Source organism: Rhinoderma darwinii, chromosome 11 (genome assembly GCF_050947455.1).
Source record: "Rhinoderma darwinii isolate aRhiDar2 chromosome 11, aRhiDar2.hap1, whole genome shotgun sequence".
Classification (NCBI taxonomy): Eukaryota; Metazoa; Chordata; class Amphibia; order Anura; family Rhinodermatidae; genus Rhinoderma; species Rhinoderma darwinii.
The window spans coordinates 78,369,460-78,387,340 of record NC_134697.1 but is presented as its reverse complement, the minus strand read 5'-3'; the positions used below and the strand labels follow the sequence as shown (position 1 = coordinate 78,387,340).

General features: G+C 39.4%; 1 protein-coding gene across 16 annotated transcripts in view; it reads left to right on the top strand.

The window, feature by feature from the left end:
- KCNMA1 (potassium calcium-activated channel subfamily M alpha 1) overlaps positions 1-17,881 on the top strand; it is a 437,859-nt gene that overhangs the window by 248,692 nt on the left and 171,286 nt on the right. For all 16 annotated transcript variants that reach the window (XM_075841780.1, XM_075841793.1, XM_075841786.1 and 13 more), the window contains exon 9: positions 8,486-8,577. In XM_075841780.1, the coding sequence (XP_075697895.1) occupies positions 8,486-8,577 (92 nt within the window). The remainder of the gene's footprint in view (positions 1-8,485; positions 8,578-17,881) is intronic.

Here is a 17,881-nt window from a genome sequence, read left to right as displayed (position 1 = left end):
CACTTTTCAGATCCTTGCTTCCCTTTGTCCAAAATGCCACCACTTCTTTTCTTAACATAAAAGAAAAGGATTTCCATGGCACCGGATATGGATTAAGCCTTAACCTTTATTAAGGTATAATACTTTAAAGACAACGTTTCGGCTTCGTATACTGCATCACTAGGCAGAGTTGCCATTCAATTGTTTAGGAAAGCCGACAAATCCTGAGAGATCAGTAACATATTGGTTGCCTCTAAACTTTCCCAGAAAGAGAGAAAACTTTCTACCTACATGATGAAGATAACTGAGAGAATTCTGTTGACTATTTTAGCAATATGTCACCTTCACCATAGCCTAAATACTCATTACTGTCTAGTTTGCTTTTGGAGTAATATTCATCATAATGCTCGAATACACAGTATATCTTTTCGAATCTTATGTTTCTTCATTTTTGGACTAACCTCAGATGTGATGAGGACTGTTGCTCTGCAGGTTTTCATGCTATAGTAGAGAATGTAATTAATAGATTTATTAACATATACAATTTGTTGTACATTGGTGATCCAATCTTTAGCAAAAATACTGAATTTTTATAATGGGTTTAAAGTATGTTAGATGTTCCAATTATGTTATCGTGGCTTTTATTGTACTGAGCATCACTTGTACCACAACAAAGATACTTTCCCAAATGGACCATTTTCCAGGTGTTGCTCCTTCCTTTGCCGAGCTTGTGAGTCACAGTGATGCTCATTACTTCTGTATTCAATATTGTAGCATTGGGACAGGTAGATTGCTCCTATGTGCCCTTTTATAGCTATTGGACACCAGCTTTCTACTGGCTTCTCTTAGAAGTGGGGAGTTGAGAGAGTATTTGTTTTGTTTTTTCAATATTTTATTGGGTTTTACATTACTGTACACTGAAGTGGCCATTATACAAAGGTTAGAAATTTTATACGGATGCACTAATGCCTCATGCACACGACCGTTGTGCCACTTGGGCCGTTTTTGACGGCATCCGAGTAGCACCCGATAGTCTTCACGGACCCATTCATTTTAGCGGGTGAATCGGGTCCGTGAAAAATAGTCTGAGTCTCCGATCTGAGGAAAGATAGAACATGTCCTATCTTTCCTCGGATCACTGACAGGACTCGCACGACACACGGTCGTGTGCATGAGGCGTAATTCTTCATGAGATATTTTTTGAGGTTTCAGACTACTCCCTCTTTGCTCATTACCCTTTTTTGTCACCCCGTGGTCCCTAATTATTCCAACAAACAATATGATATAACTCTGAGTCAAAGTGTCAGCTGGTTGGATGTTAACCAATCTTAGCGCAGCATCTGTCTTACCATGATGCTATATAAATTCTCAATAAAATGTCATGAACAACACTAATCTATTGGCTTATGGTTGCAGTATATTACATGACGTCATGATCCATACTGTCTACTTCACATTATTTAGTCGGGACATCTGAGTAAAATCCTACGACAGTTGTATTCCATGGATAATGTTCTTATCAGTTTAGCGTAGTTACATTCACATTCCGTCACTATAGTTTATATACAGATAATAATAATAATAATAATAATAATAATAATATGACCATAACAAAAATAAATTAATATTGTTACACTAACTGAATAACTGAACCTATAGCTATCAATATTTTTTATCAATTTTAGACAAAACGAAGCAGATTTGTCCGGTTGTAAATTCTTACATTTTTGCCTGTTTACATATATTCCCATAACGTTTGTACAGATCTATCTAATCACCTTATGTTCGGTTTCATCAGATACGTCTTATAGTTCTGTTAGACTTTAAACATGCATTAACTTTATTTAGCGGGGCTCCAATGCAAAATCTGTATCCGGGAACCCCCACCTACAATATGCTATTTATTATACCAGTGTGATAGAGGGGCCTTTGGGTTACCTCAGTTACCAGGACCTGGGTGTGACAGCCGCCCCCAATAACTACACCCATCACTTTATGATTCAGCTTCCCGTAAACGCTCATAGCTCTAAATGTTTCTTGTTTTTGGCTTTTATCGCTCTTAGATTCATTGCAGAGAAAGGACATGTATTTTCCGCAGCCACCTTTGACCTCAGTAGGTTGTCATAAATGTTTGTTGGACAAAACATGGCTCTGTATTTATATGTATTATTTTAGAAATAGACTGAACTTCCCTATTACCCCACTCTCCCTAGTGTGTGACCCTCCAAAATAGCATCACCTTTTTTTCCCCGCAAACTTTTTTGTCTGTTTAGTTTTGTTTTATATGTTTCCCCCACTACTTCCTAGATCCAAACATTTAAGGGACGTCCCCAATGAAAATTGGGACTTTTTGCAGTTTTTTTTCTTTTCTTTTTTTTTTCTCTAAAAATCATTTATGGATCTATGTTTATGATAAATATGATTATAACTGCATATTTTTTATAGAAAACCATCGGTTTTGTCTGGCATTATTTATGCCCTGTCTCCTTAAATGTCTTATTTTTATTTTTTAATTTTTTTAAAACGTTTATATATCTGTTATGTAACCAAAGGTGCAATTTCTAGTGAATTGGGGCACATTTACAGATGTAGCCATCTTTATCTTGACTCTTAGCGCAATAAATACACCGTGGCAAGAAACGTTAACTTGACTTTTCAATGGCTTTTGTTGTGTGATATCACGCTGCAGCAAGTTATCAGAGTCAAGATAAAAAGTGCTACATCTGTACAGATGTGAATGTAGCTATGTCAGAGCAAACTGAAATTAATTGCCAAGGAGGGTTTACTCTTCCTCTATGTTTGTTTCCATATCTATAAAGCGGCATGTTAGAGTATGTGCACACGCTAGCAGGCTTTTACGTCTGAAAAGACAGACTGTTTTCAGGAGAAAACAGCTGCCTCGTTTCAGACGTAAATGCTCCTCCTTGCATTTTGCGAGGCTTCTCTGACATCCGTAAATTTTGAGCTGCTCTTCATTGAGTTCAATGAAGAACGGCTCAAATTACGTCTCAAAGAAGTGTGCTGCATATAATGTATAGAAGTGTCCTGCACTTCTTTTGACGAGGCTGTATTTTTACGCGTCGTCGTTTGACAGCTGTCAAACGACGACGCGTAAATTACAGGTTGTCTGCACAGTACGTCGGCAAACCCATTCAAATGAATGGGCAGATGTTTGCCGACGTATTGTAGCCCTATTTTCAGACGTAAAACGAGGCATAATACACCTCGTTTACGTCTGAAAATAGGTCGTGTGAACCCAGCCTCAGACTGTTCACACGTGATTGTAATAGAAAGTATTTTAGTGAATTCGATAGAATAAACTAATTACTTTTTTGCATTAAAAAAAAAATATATATATTTTTTAATGAAAGGAATGGTAAAATATCATGAGCTATTCTTTCCTGTAAAAAAGAGTAGTGGTATATATGGTAGTGGATTGCCTAAATTCTGTAAAAAAAAAATTTACAAACCTATCTGTCAAACTTTTAGGTCATAAAGGGGTTGTCCAGTTTTTATTTAGTTGTTTTTCTTACTTAATTTAGTGCATGAGACCCCTGTCACAGTGGAATAGCCCAGCGATTAGTCTTGTGTAATACATCCACAGGTTAACTCAATATGGCTAGACATGGCGTCAGTAATTTTACCTCCCCACACACACACACACACACGCGCACACGCACACACACACACACACACACCACACACACACACACACCACACACACACACACACACACACACACACACACTCAATAACCTATTATTCACCTGTTATATACCTGAATGCCAGGGGTCACATGATGTGGGTCACATGACTGCCGCCATCTTTAGTCCATTCAGTTATTCTATGGGAGCATTTCTTTGGACTAATCTATGGGCTATACTATTTTTTTTTAGACAAAGGCAATTACACTGATATAAGAAAGGTGTGAGCAGAATTTTAAATACATGTATATTAGAAATCTGTATGATTTCCTATTCTCTAAAAAAATTAGATGTGATCAATAGCAGCTCGACCCGCTGACACTAAATATAGGTTTCAGTGCTCGATACAGCTGCTCTGTATACAGTACACAAAGCTGCTATATCTCAAAAAGTTAAAATAATTTTTAATAAAAAGTATCTTGAAAGTTTCACCAATCACACTGATAGACAATTTTATTTTAAAAAACAAAAACAAAAAAACGATTTCACAGGTGTACATAGCCTTTAAAACTACATTTACATCTCAAGCTCAAAATGCTTGATGATACTGATCAGCCAGTGTAAATTAACTAAAGGGGGTTTTACAGTGGGCAGTTATTGGGCAGACAAGCATTCATAGAACGCTCATTGACGATAATTCTAAACAGGGCAGCGATCAGTAGGTGAACGAGCAAACGCTTGTGAAATATTATAGTTGTCGAAGCACATCTCCCTGAGACACGCAGCCGACATGATAACAATGTATGGGAACGAGCGATCAGGGTAACGAGCGCTCGTCCGCATACATAGCTCCTTGTGACAGAGCAAATGAGCACCGATCAATGAGCTGTCTCGTTGATCGGCACTCGCTGCACCGGTGTAACAGCGCCTTAACTGTTCTTCTATCTGCCTAAGGCTCTACTGACACGACAGAGTCCGAGTGTCGGCCGATAAAAACTGCCGTTTTGGTCTGTTTTTCTCAGCCGTTTTGCATCTGTTCCATTTCCGTTCCGGGCTGTGTTTCCGTTTTTAACAGCTGATTTTGACCCATTTTGCATCCGTTTTTTTCCCTGTCCATTTTAAAAACGGATGAATTTCATTTGTAAATTTTTTGCCATACACTTCCCTCTGTAGATACTGCCACAGCCCCCCTGTAGGTAGTACCACACAGCCCCCCTTGTTCTGTAGATACTGCCACAGCCCCCTTGTAGGTAGTGCCACACAGCCACCCTTGTGCTGTAGATACTGCCACAGCCCCCTTGTAGGTAGTGCCACACAGCCACCCTTGCTCTGTAGATACTGCCACAGCCACCCTGTAAGTAGTGCCACACAGCCCTGTAGGTAATGCCACACAGCCCCCCTGTAGACAATAATAATAACAACAATAATAACGTCACTGTGTCCATATATGGACAGTGAAGTCAGGGACTTCTCCTGGAGCGGAATCACCGGCCACAGCTTCGGCAACACTTTGGCCGGGGATTGGGCATTCCGCTCCTACAGGGAGCAAAAAAATACCCTCATTCTCCTCTCCACATGCACTTCACACTGTTAGGAGGAGAGGAGAGCGAACGCGCGGCAGAAAGCTCGGCCCACACTCGAATCTGAGTAACAGTAGACTCCTATGGGAGCCGTGCGGCCGGGAGAACGGCTGAAAATAGGGCATGCGCCATCTTTTGGTTTACTGGGCTGTCAAAATATTGGCCGTGTGAATAGCTCCATTTGGGGTCTATTGTTCCTACTGTGGCAGTGTGAAGTCCGGGAATCCCTGTCGTGTGAATAGGGCCTAAGGAGCAGTCACTACTACACCTATATGCAAGATCTCGACTTGCTGTCAGTTTATAGACATTCAATGTTTACATTTGTAGCTGTTCCTGACATTGTTCTGCTAGTACAGTTTATGCAAATGGTAATAACCCTATTGTTAGAATGTTTCCTTTAATCTCTACAACACTTCTCTGACTTTGAGCTTCTTATGTTTTATAGCCCCTTATTAAACCATTTAAAATAAAAAAATAATAATCTTATATGAACTAAACTGTATGTTTTGTTTTGGAAGAAGAGTCTCCCCTTGCAATGTCTTGCAGACTTAAATGACCAATTCACAGAAAAAGCACCTTCTGGATGTTACTCTTTTTTTATTCGATTTTTGTAATGTATACCTTTTTGTGGATTTTTGTGACATTCCCCTTATTTATTTTTTTCTTACTTTGGGTATTATTTGGTAGACCCAAATATTTTTGCTCTTTCAAACACGCTCGGCAAAGGGAGATCAGCTCCATGCTTTGATTAAGCAACCAGGGCTTGGTTGAGAATGTGTATAAGTGACAGACATGTAGGAGGGTTGATCAGCCCTTTGCTGAACTGCACCAGATTTTTAGGAATGAAAATATTAAAATATTGTATCTACATCAAATTGTCAACTATGTGAAATTTGTAATATAACATTAACAAATAACAAGGATTTCCCTCATTGAATGTGTCATTTTACTACTTATTTTATTCATTTATTTAAAGTGAAGCTTAGGATTTCATTAACATTAGCTATAGTCATAAATGTGTAATGAAAATGATTGGTTCAGTAAATAATGGCTATTCATTGTGTAATGAAAAGTTATATAATTTTCTAATGTACTTGAAATATATTCTTTGTCAATTCCTCATGGTTTTCAAGTTGTCTGCTTGCTTTCACTGGGTGAATGGTAACCTGTATTGCCTACTTCTGTCCTGGTGATGTGAGGATCGCACTAGTTAATGGCTTATTACAGTTACACCCGTGCGATCATCACCAGTAATCAATGACTGTAAGCAGAGATCCTAAAAAACGGAGGAATTGTATTTCTGTATTTATTGTATATTGGAAAATTAATTAACTTTTTATGATACAATGAATAAGTTTTATTTTCTGAACCTATAATACCCCTGTAAACCTAACATCTTTGAAATATCATTTTCCCATATTAGGAAAACCATCAAGAAGCAAACTCGCAGCTGCTGCTGTATCTTAGGTTCTGTCCACATCTATGTTGGAGGCTCCGTTAGGTGCCCCTGTCGCAGAATCTGTTGTTTTTACGCTATTTCATCCCTCAAAACCATGGACCCCATGATGGAAACCAGATTGATCCCATTAAAGTCAACCGGTTCTGTCAAGCGCTTCCGTCATGGTTTCCGTCATGTGATGGATCTGGCGGCTCCGACCGTAGATGTGAACAGAGCCTAGTTTGCTTCTATTCTATTTATGACTTGTGTCTTTTTAGTGCTGTGAATTCATGATGGTGTATATTCATTTTGCTGTGGGTCTGATTATCCCCCTAATACCCTCATAATATATGAATACTTAATACCTTGTTCATGTAATTGATTATTATTGTAGGGGGTAAATGTGTTTATGAGATAATCAGCCCATTCAGAACAGCATGCCCATGAATAACTAAAGATAGACAATAATAATAACAACATTAATAATAATATAGTCCTCGGAAAGCCTGCTTCTTGACACTCTACTGGTAGCAATAAAGGTAATAACGATGTATTAACCCCTTCCCGACATTTAATGTACACTCACTAATGTCTGGTAAGAGAGGTAAAGAGCTGAGCCCGCTCCATAGAACGGAGATGTTGGCTGTATGTTACAGCTGACACTTCACTGTAACGGGCGGTATCAGAAACACCAGATACTGCAATCAATTTTGATTTTTTACAGTTACGTTTTCTCATAATTGTATTGACGCGCAGAATAAAGTTAACATATCGTTTTAATTGCATGGCGAATGGTGTAAAAACAAAAAGCAAAAAAACATCACAGGAAGTTTTTTTTTTCCTTTTCCACCCCACAAAGAATTTACCATTTTCTAGTACATAATATGGTACAATAAATGGTGCCCTGAAAAAACTACAACTCCTCCCACAAGATCAAGCCCTCCTAGGGCCATATGGATGGGAAAAAAAAAGTAGTTATGGCTTTTGGAAGATGGGGAGGAAAAAAAAAAAAATCGGAAAAATGGCTATGACGGGAAGGGGTTAAAAATATGCTAGATTTTACATTTAATGCCTATATTGCCGAGGTGGACTATATTTTAGCTTGTTGTATCACATCACAATTTTTAGTTGTTGCTGTATTAACTATTTAGAGAACAAATTTGTTTAAAAAAACCAAACATTTGCCTTTTTTTGCTCAGTTTACATTTCAATATAAAGTCATAGAATGTTTGCTGTGCATGAATGGTAAAATAAATTCATTTTTGTACTTTTCCTAGTTTCTTTTCTAAAGCTAGACTTACATTCTCTTGCAGTGGGCATTCTTCAACTAATGTAGCCATTCCGGTCACCAAATTGTTAACAGCATTACATTTTTTTGGAGATTGCTGTACTGATCCGGTAAAATGCATTAACTTGTCAGTTCTGTATTCCCACAAAATAACCATGCTGGAACATCTTTTCTTGGAACTCTTCCTTGTGCCGTGTCATTTCTTAGTATATGAATAAATTGCCAACTGGGCTTTACCATACACCTTGTCGATAGGGTGTGACACAGAGGCAATATATGAACTAAACCTATTGCGACTTCTATACCTTGACAATATTGCTTAGACAATAACACCTCGTTGTGAGTGCAGCTATTGTCTCATTCCTTTAATCTGGTGTAGATAGTTCACATGCATACAATGTCCTATTTATTTGTGAAATAAATCCATCCAAACCTGGTTTATATAGCTGGAGCTGCTCCCCCAACTCCAACCCCTATGTCAAGCGTGTCCTTTTCTGCAACAGACGTCCTTTCTTTCTTTTTAGTCTTCTCTTCTGTCTCCTGTCTTCCTTCCTAGGCCATGTTTGCCAGCTACGTCCCCGAAATCATAGAGTTAATAGGAAACCGAAAGAAATATGGTGGTTCTTATAGTGCAGTTAGTGGACGGAAGTAAGTATTGACCAAGGCGTGGTGTCATTTCTGCAGGGCGAACCTCTCTGCATGCTATTTGTCCTTTGTTTTTTTCTTCCTATTTCTCGTTCCACGCACTCAGGCAATGTTTGCCCGATATGTCCCCGAAATTGCTGCTCTCATCCTTAACCGGAAGAAATATGGCGGGACGTTTAATTCAACAAGAGGGAGAAAGTAAGTTTGGTTTTGTTTTATTTTTTCTTTAGAGGAAGGTAAATTTTGGATATTTTAAAGGTATTCCATTTACCATTATTTTTGTTATACTTATTTTATGGATTTTTAAAATTTCTATAACTTGAAATTCTTCAACTTTCAATGGTTGCTGTCAAAATTACTACACAACTTGTATTTATTTATAAAGTGGAAAAGAGATGTTTATTCTTCATATTATTTTTCAATGGTACATAAAAATCATTACTGAGATTATACAACTGTTATAATTTGTGTATGTGTAAAATATTTATTTTTGGTATTGGGAGGCAACAGTTTAGAGTTGTGACCAAATGTCGAACATGTTTGACATATGTGACATATTTTTTGTGGTTGTTTGATGCGTATCCACCAATTTAACTCCTTCTTGACATGGTGGCATTTGTCAACCAATTTTCACCCTTTGGAATGCCACATTCAAATTGCTGGATTAGGATTGCAGATTAATAGGCTGAACTAGATCTATTTATGTATTTTTTCAGCCCTACACATAATGTTACTATGTATTGTAAATGAGAGCATAATTTTTATTTGCATATCGACAGAAAATAACAGTTTTTCTGTAGTATTCATTTGTAGTCTAATATATTTTGCGCAGTCAATAAAATGTTCCCTACATACAGTCCTTTAATTTTACCAAATTTGTGTGATTAATACAGCATCTGATATAGCTTTAGTGCCAGAGTCCCTCATTTTAGCTTTCTCCATCCCTATCAACCATTTATAGAATTATTTTCTTTAACTATAAGATAAGTTTGGGTTGGTGCTAGGTCAACAAAATTGGCTATAAAACTTAACTGGCCCCTTTTAGTTCAGTATTCACATAATCTCAGGAATATTTCTCCAACATGCAGAAACATATAGCTTTTCTCTACAATTAACTAACCCACCCTTCATAGACATAAAAGTATAAATGCCTGTCCCCCTTCCCCATCTCATAACAGGATCTTACGTAGTAAGGCCTCATTCACATGCATTTTTTTGGTCTGAGTAAAACTGTAATGGAAATATATGTAACTCTACTGTGTTTTGGACAAAATTCTGATTTTGACTTACAAATACTGACCAAAATACTTCCTTGTGACAGAGACCTAAGACTGTACACACAGTCCCATATACTCCCTGATGTTTGGTTTTTGTTTTTAACCTGTACAAAACAAAACAAAATCTATATACAGTTCTGTACTAATTGTACTAAAGAGGGTTTTACACTGGCAGATTATCGTGCACACGAGCATTCATATAACGCTCGTTGCCGATAATTGTCCTGTGTATACAGGGGAACGATCAGCAGATGAAAGAGCAAACGCTCGATCATCTGCTGGTCGTATTGTTTTAAAAAAGTAAAATATTATCGTTGTCGGCAGCACATCCCCTTTGTAAACAGGGAGACGCGCTGCCGACATGATAATAATGGATGGGGACGAGCGATCGGAGTAACGACCGCTCCTCCCCATCCATAGCTACGTGTGACAGGAGCAAGCGAGCGCCGATCAATGATGTCCCGTCGATCGGTGCTCAGCTGCATTGGCCACTTATCGGCCGGTGTAAAAGGGCATTTAGTAATCTCGTAGGCCAGAATCACACACAGTTTTGATGCAGTTTATGTCTCAGTTTTTGTAGCCAAAGCCAGAATGGATCCCAAAGAAATGAAAGGTATAAAGAATAGACTGATGTACCTCCTTTCTTTTGTGTCCACTACTGTGTTTGGCTAAAACGACTGAGACAAAAATTACACTAAAACTGTGTGTGTGATCCTGGCCTAATAGTTATAACTAAAAAATATAATGCAGAAAAGAGAAACAAAACAGATAGAGCTACAAACAAACCGTGTATTAATAGAACAAGATACATAGAAATGTAAGCAAGGTACCGACCAGATAAGTTGTTTCGTACATTAAAAACTTATATGACTGTTTCCTTTGTGATGTTGTGAATGCTTATATATGTAGTCAATGTAACATACGTTTTACATGTGGACTGGAATACCTTTAAAATGTCTCACTGAATCCGATTTTGAGTATGCCAATTTTTATTTTGCTTCTATGTCCTGGAGGCAAACATAATAAAACATTGAGAGAATGTTTACAGAATTACAGATCTTTTTTTTTTTGCAAATCTTGAGGTGCAGTCCCATGTAGCCACAAACTGGAATGTATATTTTCCGCAAAAAGTACATAATTGAGATATTATGTAACGTGAAATATATATATGAGCTAGACATTTGACATTTGACGTGCTCTAGGTATGAAATGTTTTCTGCCATTTTTTTTTTCCATTGGCTACAAACTTTAAAAATGCTTGAAAAATGCCTGTACAACATAATACATAAAGAAAAACACATGTGGAGACCACCATAAAAAATTATTTTATAGATGCTGAAAATGAAAACATTGTGTGAGGGGGGTCTTAAAGTAGTAAATTAGTAGAAACAGCTTTACAAAGTAATTTAGCAGAAAATGGTGGATTTGCGGACATTGAGGTTGTGAAGCTGGTATTTATAGGGTGTCCGAGAAAATATTAAAATATTAGGAGGCTCAGACTTTAACATGCTTAATAGTATTTTTTTGTATTAGATTTAATTAAGAAATCACAAAATTGGCAGGGGGGTGTTTTGTTTTTTTAAGGAGAATATGTTTTCCTTTTATTGAACCTAAGAATTTATCGCCGTCCCATCGGTTAACCCCTTAGGTGATGCGGTCAATAGTGACTACGGAATATAAACACTTAGACAGAGGGAGGGGGCTTCCTATGTCCCCCGATCGCCCCCCTATGACAAAATCGCTGGGTCCCGAATGGTTGCCATGGTCTCCAGGTCTGCAATCAGTGCCTTACTATTAAGCCTTGGCAAACTGAAGGCTCAATAGTAGAGCAAAGATAAAGTCATTACACTGCAACACATTGGTATTGCATAAGCTATCTAACAATCGCATGGTAAAGTCCCATAAGCGGACTAAAAAAAAGTAAAACAATGTTTAACCCTTTAGCGCACCAGGACGCACCGGTACGTCCTGCATTGAAGTGCTTTAAGGCACAGGGACGTACCGGCGCGTCCTGGCTAATTTCTGTCACCCTGTCAAAGGACAAGGTGACAGAACTGTGCCGTCAACTGTTTATGACAGTTGACCGGCACAGTAAGACGGCAGGGGACCATTCACAGCGGTCTCCTGCCGGCGATCGCTGTGATTGGTCAGTCAAAGCAGACTGACCAATCACAGCTCCATGACGTAGGTTATATGATGGCGCTGGCTCAGAAGCTGAGCCATCGCTATCACCACCGGGAATCAGCTGTCTGACGCCTCTCTGCAACGGCCAGGACCGGAGCTAGGCTCCGATCCGGCCGATTAACCCCTTTGATGAATCGATTAACGTGATCGATGCATCGAAGTGTCTTGTAGCCTGTCGGCAACCAAGATGGTTGCCACGGGCACGGGTGCCAGCTGCTTGTCACAGCTGACATCGTGCCCTAACGGTCAGGACCGGAGCAAGGCTCCAATCCGGCCGATTAACCCCTTAGATGCAGCTATCGCTGCATCTAAGTGATTAGATCGTACCCTATGGTTGCTAATGACAACCATAGCCTAACAATCGCTTCTTAGTACGGAAGCCTATTAGGCCCCGCCGGGAGGCAAAGCCTAATTGGCTTGCTGTCAGTGAATAGCTGACAGCTCTAATACACTGCACTATGTAGGTAGTGCAGTGTATTAGAATAGCGATCAGGGCTTCATGCCTTCAAGTTCCCTAGTGGGACAAAGAAAAAAAGTTAAAACAAGTTAATAAAAATGTTGCAAAAAAGTAAAAAAAAATAAGTTTCATGTTAAAAAACACTATAAGAGCCTTTTTTCCTATAATAAGTCTTTTATTATTGGAAAAAACAAAAAACATAAAAAAAAGTACACATATATGGTATCCCCGCGTCCGTAACGACCCCAACTATAAAAATATCACGCTATTTTACCCGTACGGGGAACACCGTAAAAAAATTAAATAAAAAACGATTCCAGAATCGCTGTTTGTTAGTCGCTACCCCTCGCAAAACAGAATAAAAAAAGGGATTTAAAAGTTGCATGTACCCCAAAATTATACCATTAAAAAACGCAGCCCGTCCCGCAAAAAACAAGCTCTCCCACCGCTTTTTTGACGGAAAAATAAAAACTTTATGGCTCTCAGAATATAGTGACACCAAAAATAAATTATTTTAAACAAAAGTGATTTTATCGTGCAGACGCTTCAAAACATAAGAAAAACTATATACATCTGGTATCACCGTAATCATACCGACCCGCAGAATAACGTAAAATTGTCATTCATAGGGCATGGCGAACGCCGAAAAAAAGAAATAATAAAAAACATCAGAATTGCAGGTTTTTGGTCACCTTGCTTGCCAAAAAAATGAAATACAAAGTGATCAAAAAATCGCATGTACCCCAAAATGGTACCAATGAAATCTACAGATTGTCCCGCAACAAATTAGCCCTCACACGGCTCCGGTGGAGAAAAAATAAAGACGTTTTGGCTCTCAGAATATGGCGCTGCAAAATGTGCAAAGTGTCCAAAAGCGGATAAGATCGGGCGCCATTTATCAGTGCGACACTGGCCACACATCTGTGGATAATTATTTATTTACCCCATTATTATACTCTCTTATTATACCCCTGATGTTCTCCGCACAGCTTACATATGCCCCCACATCATAAACTGAAATAACAGCAATACCCCAAACAGAACAACTAGCGAGCAAAATCCACGCTCCTAAAGCCAAATGGTGCGCCCTGCAGCGTGCCCAAGCAGCAGTGTACGCCCACATATATGGCATCGCCATACCCGGGAGAACCCGCTTAACAGTTTGAGGTATTTGTCTTCAGTGGCACGAACTGGGCACAAAATATTGTGCACTAAAATGGCACATACCTGTGGAAATTTTCACTTTGCACCATCCACTGAGCATTCATTTCTAATAGAAAAAAAAAAACCTGTGTGGTCAAAATGCCTTGAGGGGTTCAGTTTCCAAAATGGGGGTCACTACTTGGGGGTTTGTTTTACTATTTGACCTCAGAGCCCTGCCGTTGTGGGCTAATGCTGCGAAAATCACCAAAATAGGTCTCACATGCGCCTTTCACTCCTAAGCCCTGTCATATGTCCAGGCAAATGATAAATGCCTTGAGGGGTGTAGTTTACAAAATGGGGTCACTTCTCAGGGTTTTACACTCTACTCTGGTACCTAAGAGCGCTCTGCAAATGCGACATGGCGCCCGTACACCAGTCCAGCAAAATCTGTGCTCTAAAAGCCACATGGCACTCCTTCCATTTTGAGCTCTGCCATGTGCCCAAACAGCAGTTTAGGGCCACACATGGGGTATTGCCGTACTCGGGAGAAATTGGGTAACAAATTATGTGTTGTTTTTTCTCCTATTACCCCTTGTGGGAAAAGAAATTGGGTGCAAAACTACATATTTTTTGGAAAAAAATTTTTTTTTCATTTTCACTGCCTCATTATAAAACAATCTATGAAACACCTGTGGGATCAAAATGCTGAGTACACCCCTAGATGATTACCCTGAGGGGTAAAGTTTCCAAAATGGAGTCACTTCTCAGGGGTTTCTACTGTACGGGTACTTCAGGGGCTCTGCAAATGCGACATGGCGCCCAAAAAACAATCAACCAAAATCTACATGCCAAGTAGCACTCCTGCCATTCTGAGCCCTGCCGTGTGTCCAAGCAGCAGTTTATAACCACATATGGGGAGTTGCCGTACTCGGGAGAAATTGCTTTACAATTGTTGGGGCGCTTTTTCTCCTTTATTCCTTGTGAAAATGAAAACAATTCAACATTTTAGTGGAAAGAATGTAGAATTTCATTTTCACTGCATAATCCCAATAATTCAGCAAAAAAACTGTGGGGTCAAAATGCTCACTATACCGCTAGATAAATTCCACGAGTGGTATAGTTTCCCAAATGGGGTCACTTTTGCCGGGTTTGCACTATTTTGGCCCCTCAGTGGCTTTGCAAATGTGACATGGGGCCGCAAACCATTCCAGCAAAACTTGAGCTCCATATGTCAAATGGTGCTCCGTCCTTTCTAACTTCCGCCATGTGTCCAAACAGCAATTTATTACCACATATGTGGTATTGCTGTGCTCAGAAGAGTTTGCTTTCCAAATATTGGGGTATTTTTTTCTCCTTTATCTGTTGTAAAAATGAAAAAATCTGAGCTAAAACTACATTTTATTTGAAAAAAATTTAGATTTTCAATTTCACGCCATAATTCCCATAAATTCAGCAAAAACCGTGTAGGGTCAAAATGGACACTACACCCCTAGAAAAATTCCTTGAGTGGTGTAGTTTCCAAAATGGGGTCACTTTTGGGGAGTTTCCACTGTTATGGTCCCTCCAGGGCTTTGCAAACACGACATGGCACCGAAAACCATTCCAGCAAAATCTGCGCTCCAAAATCCAAATGGCCCTCGTTCCCTTCTGAGCCCTGCCATGGGTCCAAACAGCAGTTTATTACCACATATGGGGTATTGCCGTAATCGGGAGACATTGCTTTACAAATGTTGGGGTGCTTTTTCTCCTTTATTCCTTGTAAAAACTAAAACATCGTATGTTTTTTCAGAAAAAAAGTAGATTTTCATTTTCACAGACCAGTTCCAATAAATTTAGCAAAAAACCTGTGGGCTAAAAATGCTAACTATACATCTTGAAAAATTCTTTGAGGGGTGTAGTTTCCAAAATGGGGTCACTTTTGGGGGGTTTCCACTGTTTTGGCACCACAAAACCTCTTCAAACCTGACATGGTGCCTAAAATATATTCTAATAAAATAGAGGCCCCAAAATCCTCCACGTGCTCCTTTGCTTCTGAGGCCGGTATTTCAGTCCATTACCACACTAGGGCCACATGTGGGATATTTATAAAAATTGCAGAATCTGGGCAATAAATATTGAGTTGCATTTCTTGGGTAAAACCTTCTGTGGTACAGAAAAAACTGTATTACAAATGAATTTAGTAAAAAAAAAATTTAAATTTGTAAATTTCACCTCTACTTTGCTTTATTTCCTGTGAAACGCCTAAAGGGTTAAAAAAAAAATCTGAATGTGGTTTTGAATACTTTGAGGGGTGCAGTTTTTAAAATGGGGTGTTTTATAGGGGGTTTCTAATATATAAGGCCCTCAAAGCCACTTCAGAACTGAACTGGTCCCTGAAAAAATAGCCTTTTGAAATTTTCTTGAAAATATGAGAAATTGCTGCTAAAGTTCTAAGCCTTGTGAGGTCATAGAAAAGTAAAAGCACGTTCAAAAAACGATGTAAACATAAAGTAGACATATGGGAAATGTTAACTAGTAAATATTTTGTGTGGTATTACTATCTGTTTTACAAGCAGATACATTACAATTTAGAAAAATGCAGATTTTTGCAAATTTTCTCAAAATTTTGGTGTTTTTTACAAATAAATATTAAATTTAACGACGAAATTTTTTCAGTATCATAAAGTACAACATGTCACGAGAAAACAATCTCAGAATCGCTTGGATAGGCAAAAGCATTCCGGAGTTATTACCACATAAAGTGACACATGTCAGATATGCAAAATCGGCTGTGCCACAAGGCCAAAATAGGCTGTGTCCTTAAATACAAGTTTAAAAAATATAAAAACAATGAACTAACTAGAAGTAAAAATAAATAAATAAAGTAAACATAATTGGTATCACTGCATCCGTAAAGGTCTGAACTAGTAATATATCACATTATGTAACCTATCAGGTGAGCGCCGTAGGGAAAGACAAAATTCACAATACAATCATTGCTGTTTTTAAAAAAAAAAAATTATACACAGTCATACAATTCATCATTATATAAAGGAGATATCTATATGCCAGTACATTAGCCTGTGTACTGATTATACACAGGCAGTTGTTAGGGCATACCTCAGTATGCCCTAACAACAGGAAATATGTTCAGACAGCCCTGGGGTCCTTCAATGGACCCTGGGCTGTCTGGCCATACAATTTATGGGCTTTGATCGCGTCACAGGCATTTTTGTGGCGCGATCAAAGGGCTATCCCCCTCCTCTTATTTACTCTGAACGCCGCGATTAGCTCTGATCGCGGCATTTAAGGGGTTAACAGTGGAGAGAAGTGGTTTCTCTTCTCTCCGATGTTAGAGCGGGGCTGCGGCTGTGTATTACAGCTGTTAACCCGCTCCTGATCGCGTGCGGACATGGCTGTCACACAGGAAGAGAATGCGCGACCTAATGCGCGAAGTACAAGCCACTCAGGCCCCATGCACATGACCGTAAAAACGCCCGTAATTACGGGCCGTAATTAGGGCCCGTAATTATGCTCCCATAGACTTCTATTGGCCACAGGTACCTTCCCGTTTGCTTACGGGAAGGTGCCCGGGCCGTTGAAAAATATAGAACATGTCCTATTACCAGTGGCTAAGTGTGTGTACCTGTAATTGCGGAAGCGTTGCTACGCATGGTACTCACTGTCCAGCGGTAGTCACTGTTCAGGGTGCTGAAAGAGTTAAATGATCAGTGCTGGATAGAGAGAAGGGGCTGCACTGATCGGCAGTAACTCTTTCAGCACCATGGACAGTGACTACCGCTGGACAGTGAGTACCATGCACGGCGCTCACAATATAGATTTCTAATGTTTCCTTCAAAAACCTGCAACAAAAAAGTTCATACTTACCCACAACTCCCTGCTTCTTCCTCCAGTCCGGTCTCCTGGGATAACGTTTCATCCCATGTGACCGCTGCAGCCAATCACAGGCTGCAGCGGTCACATGGACTGCCGCGTCATCCAGGGAGGTCGGACTGGATGTCAAAAGAGGGACGCGTCACCAAGACAACGGCTGGGGTATGTATGAACTTCTTTTTCTTTCTATCGCTGCGGAAACTCTGCCCGAAAGGGCTGCCCCTTCTCTCTATCCAGCACTGATAGAGAGAAGAGACTGCCAATCAGAGCTGGATAGAGGGAAGAGGCTGGTGATCCGTGCTAGATAGAGAGAAGGGGCTGCCCCTCCTCTCTATCCAGCACTGATCAGCAGCCTCTTCTCGTATCAGTGCTG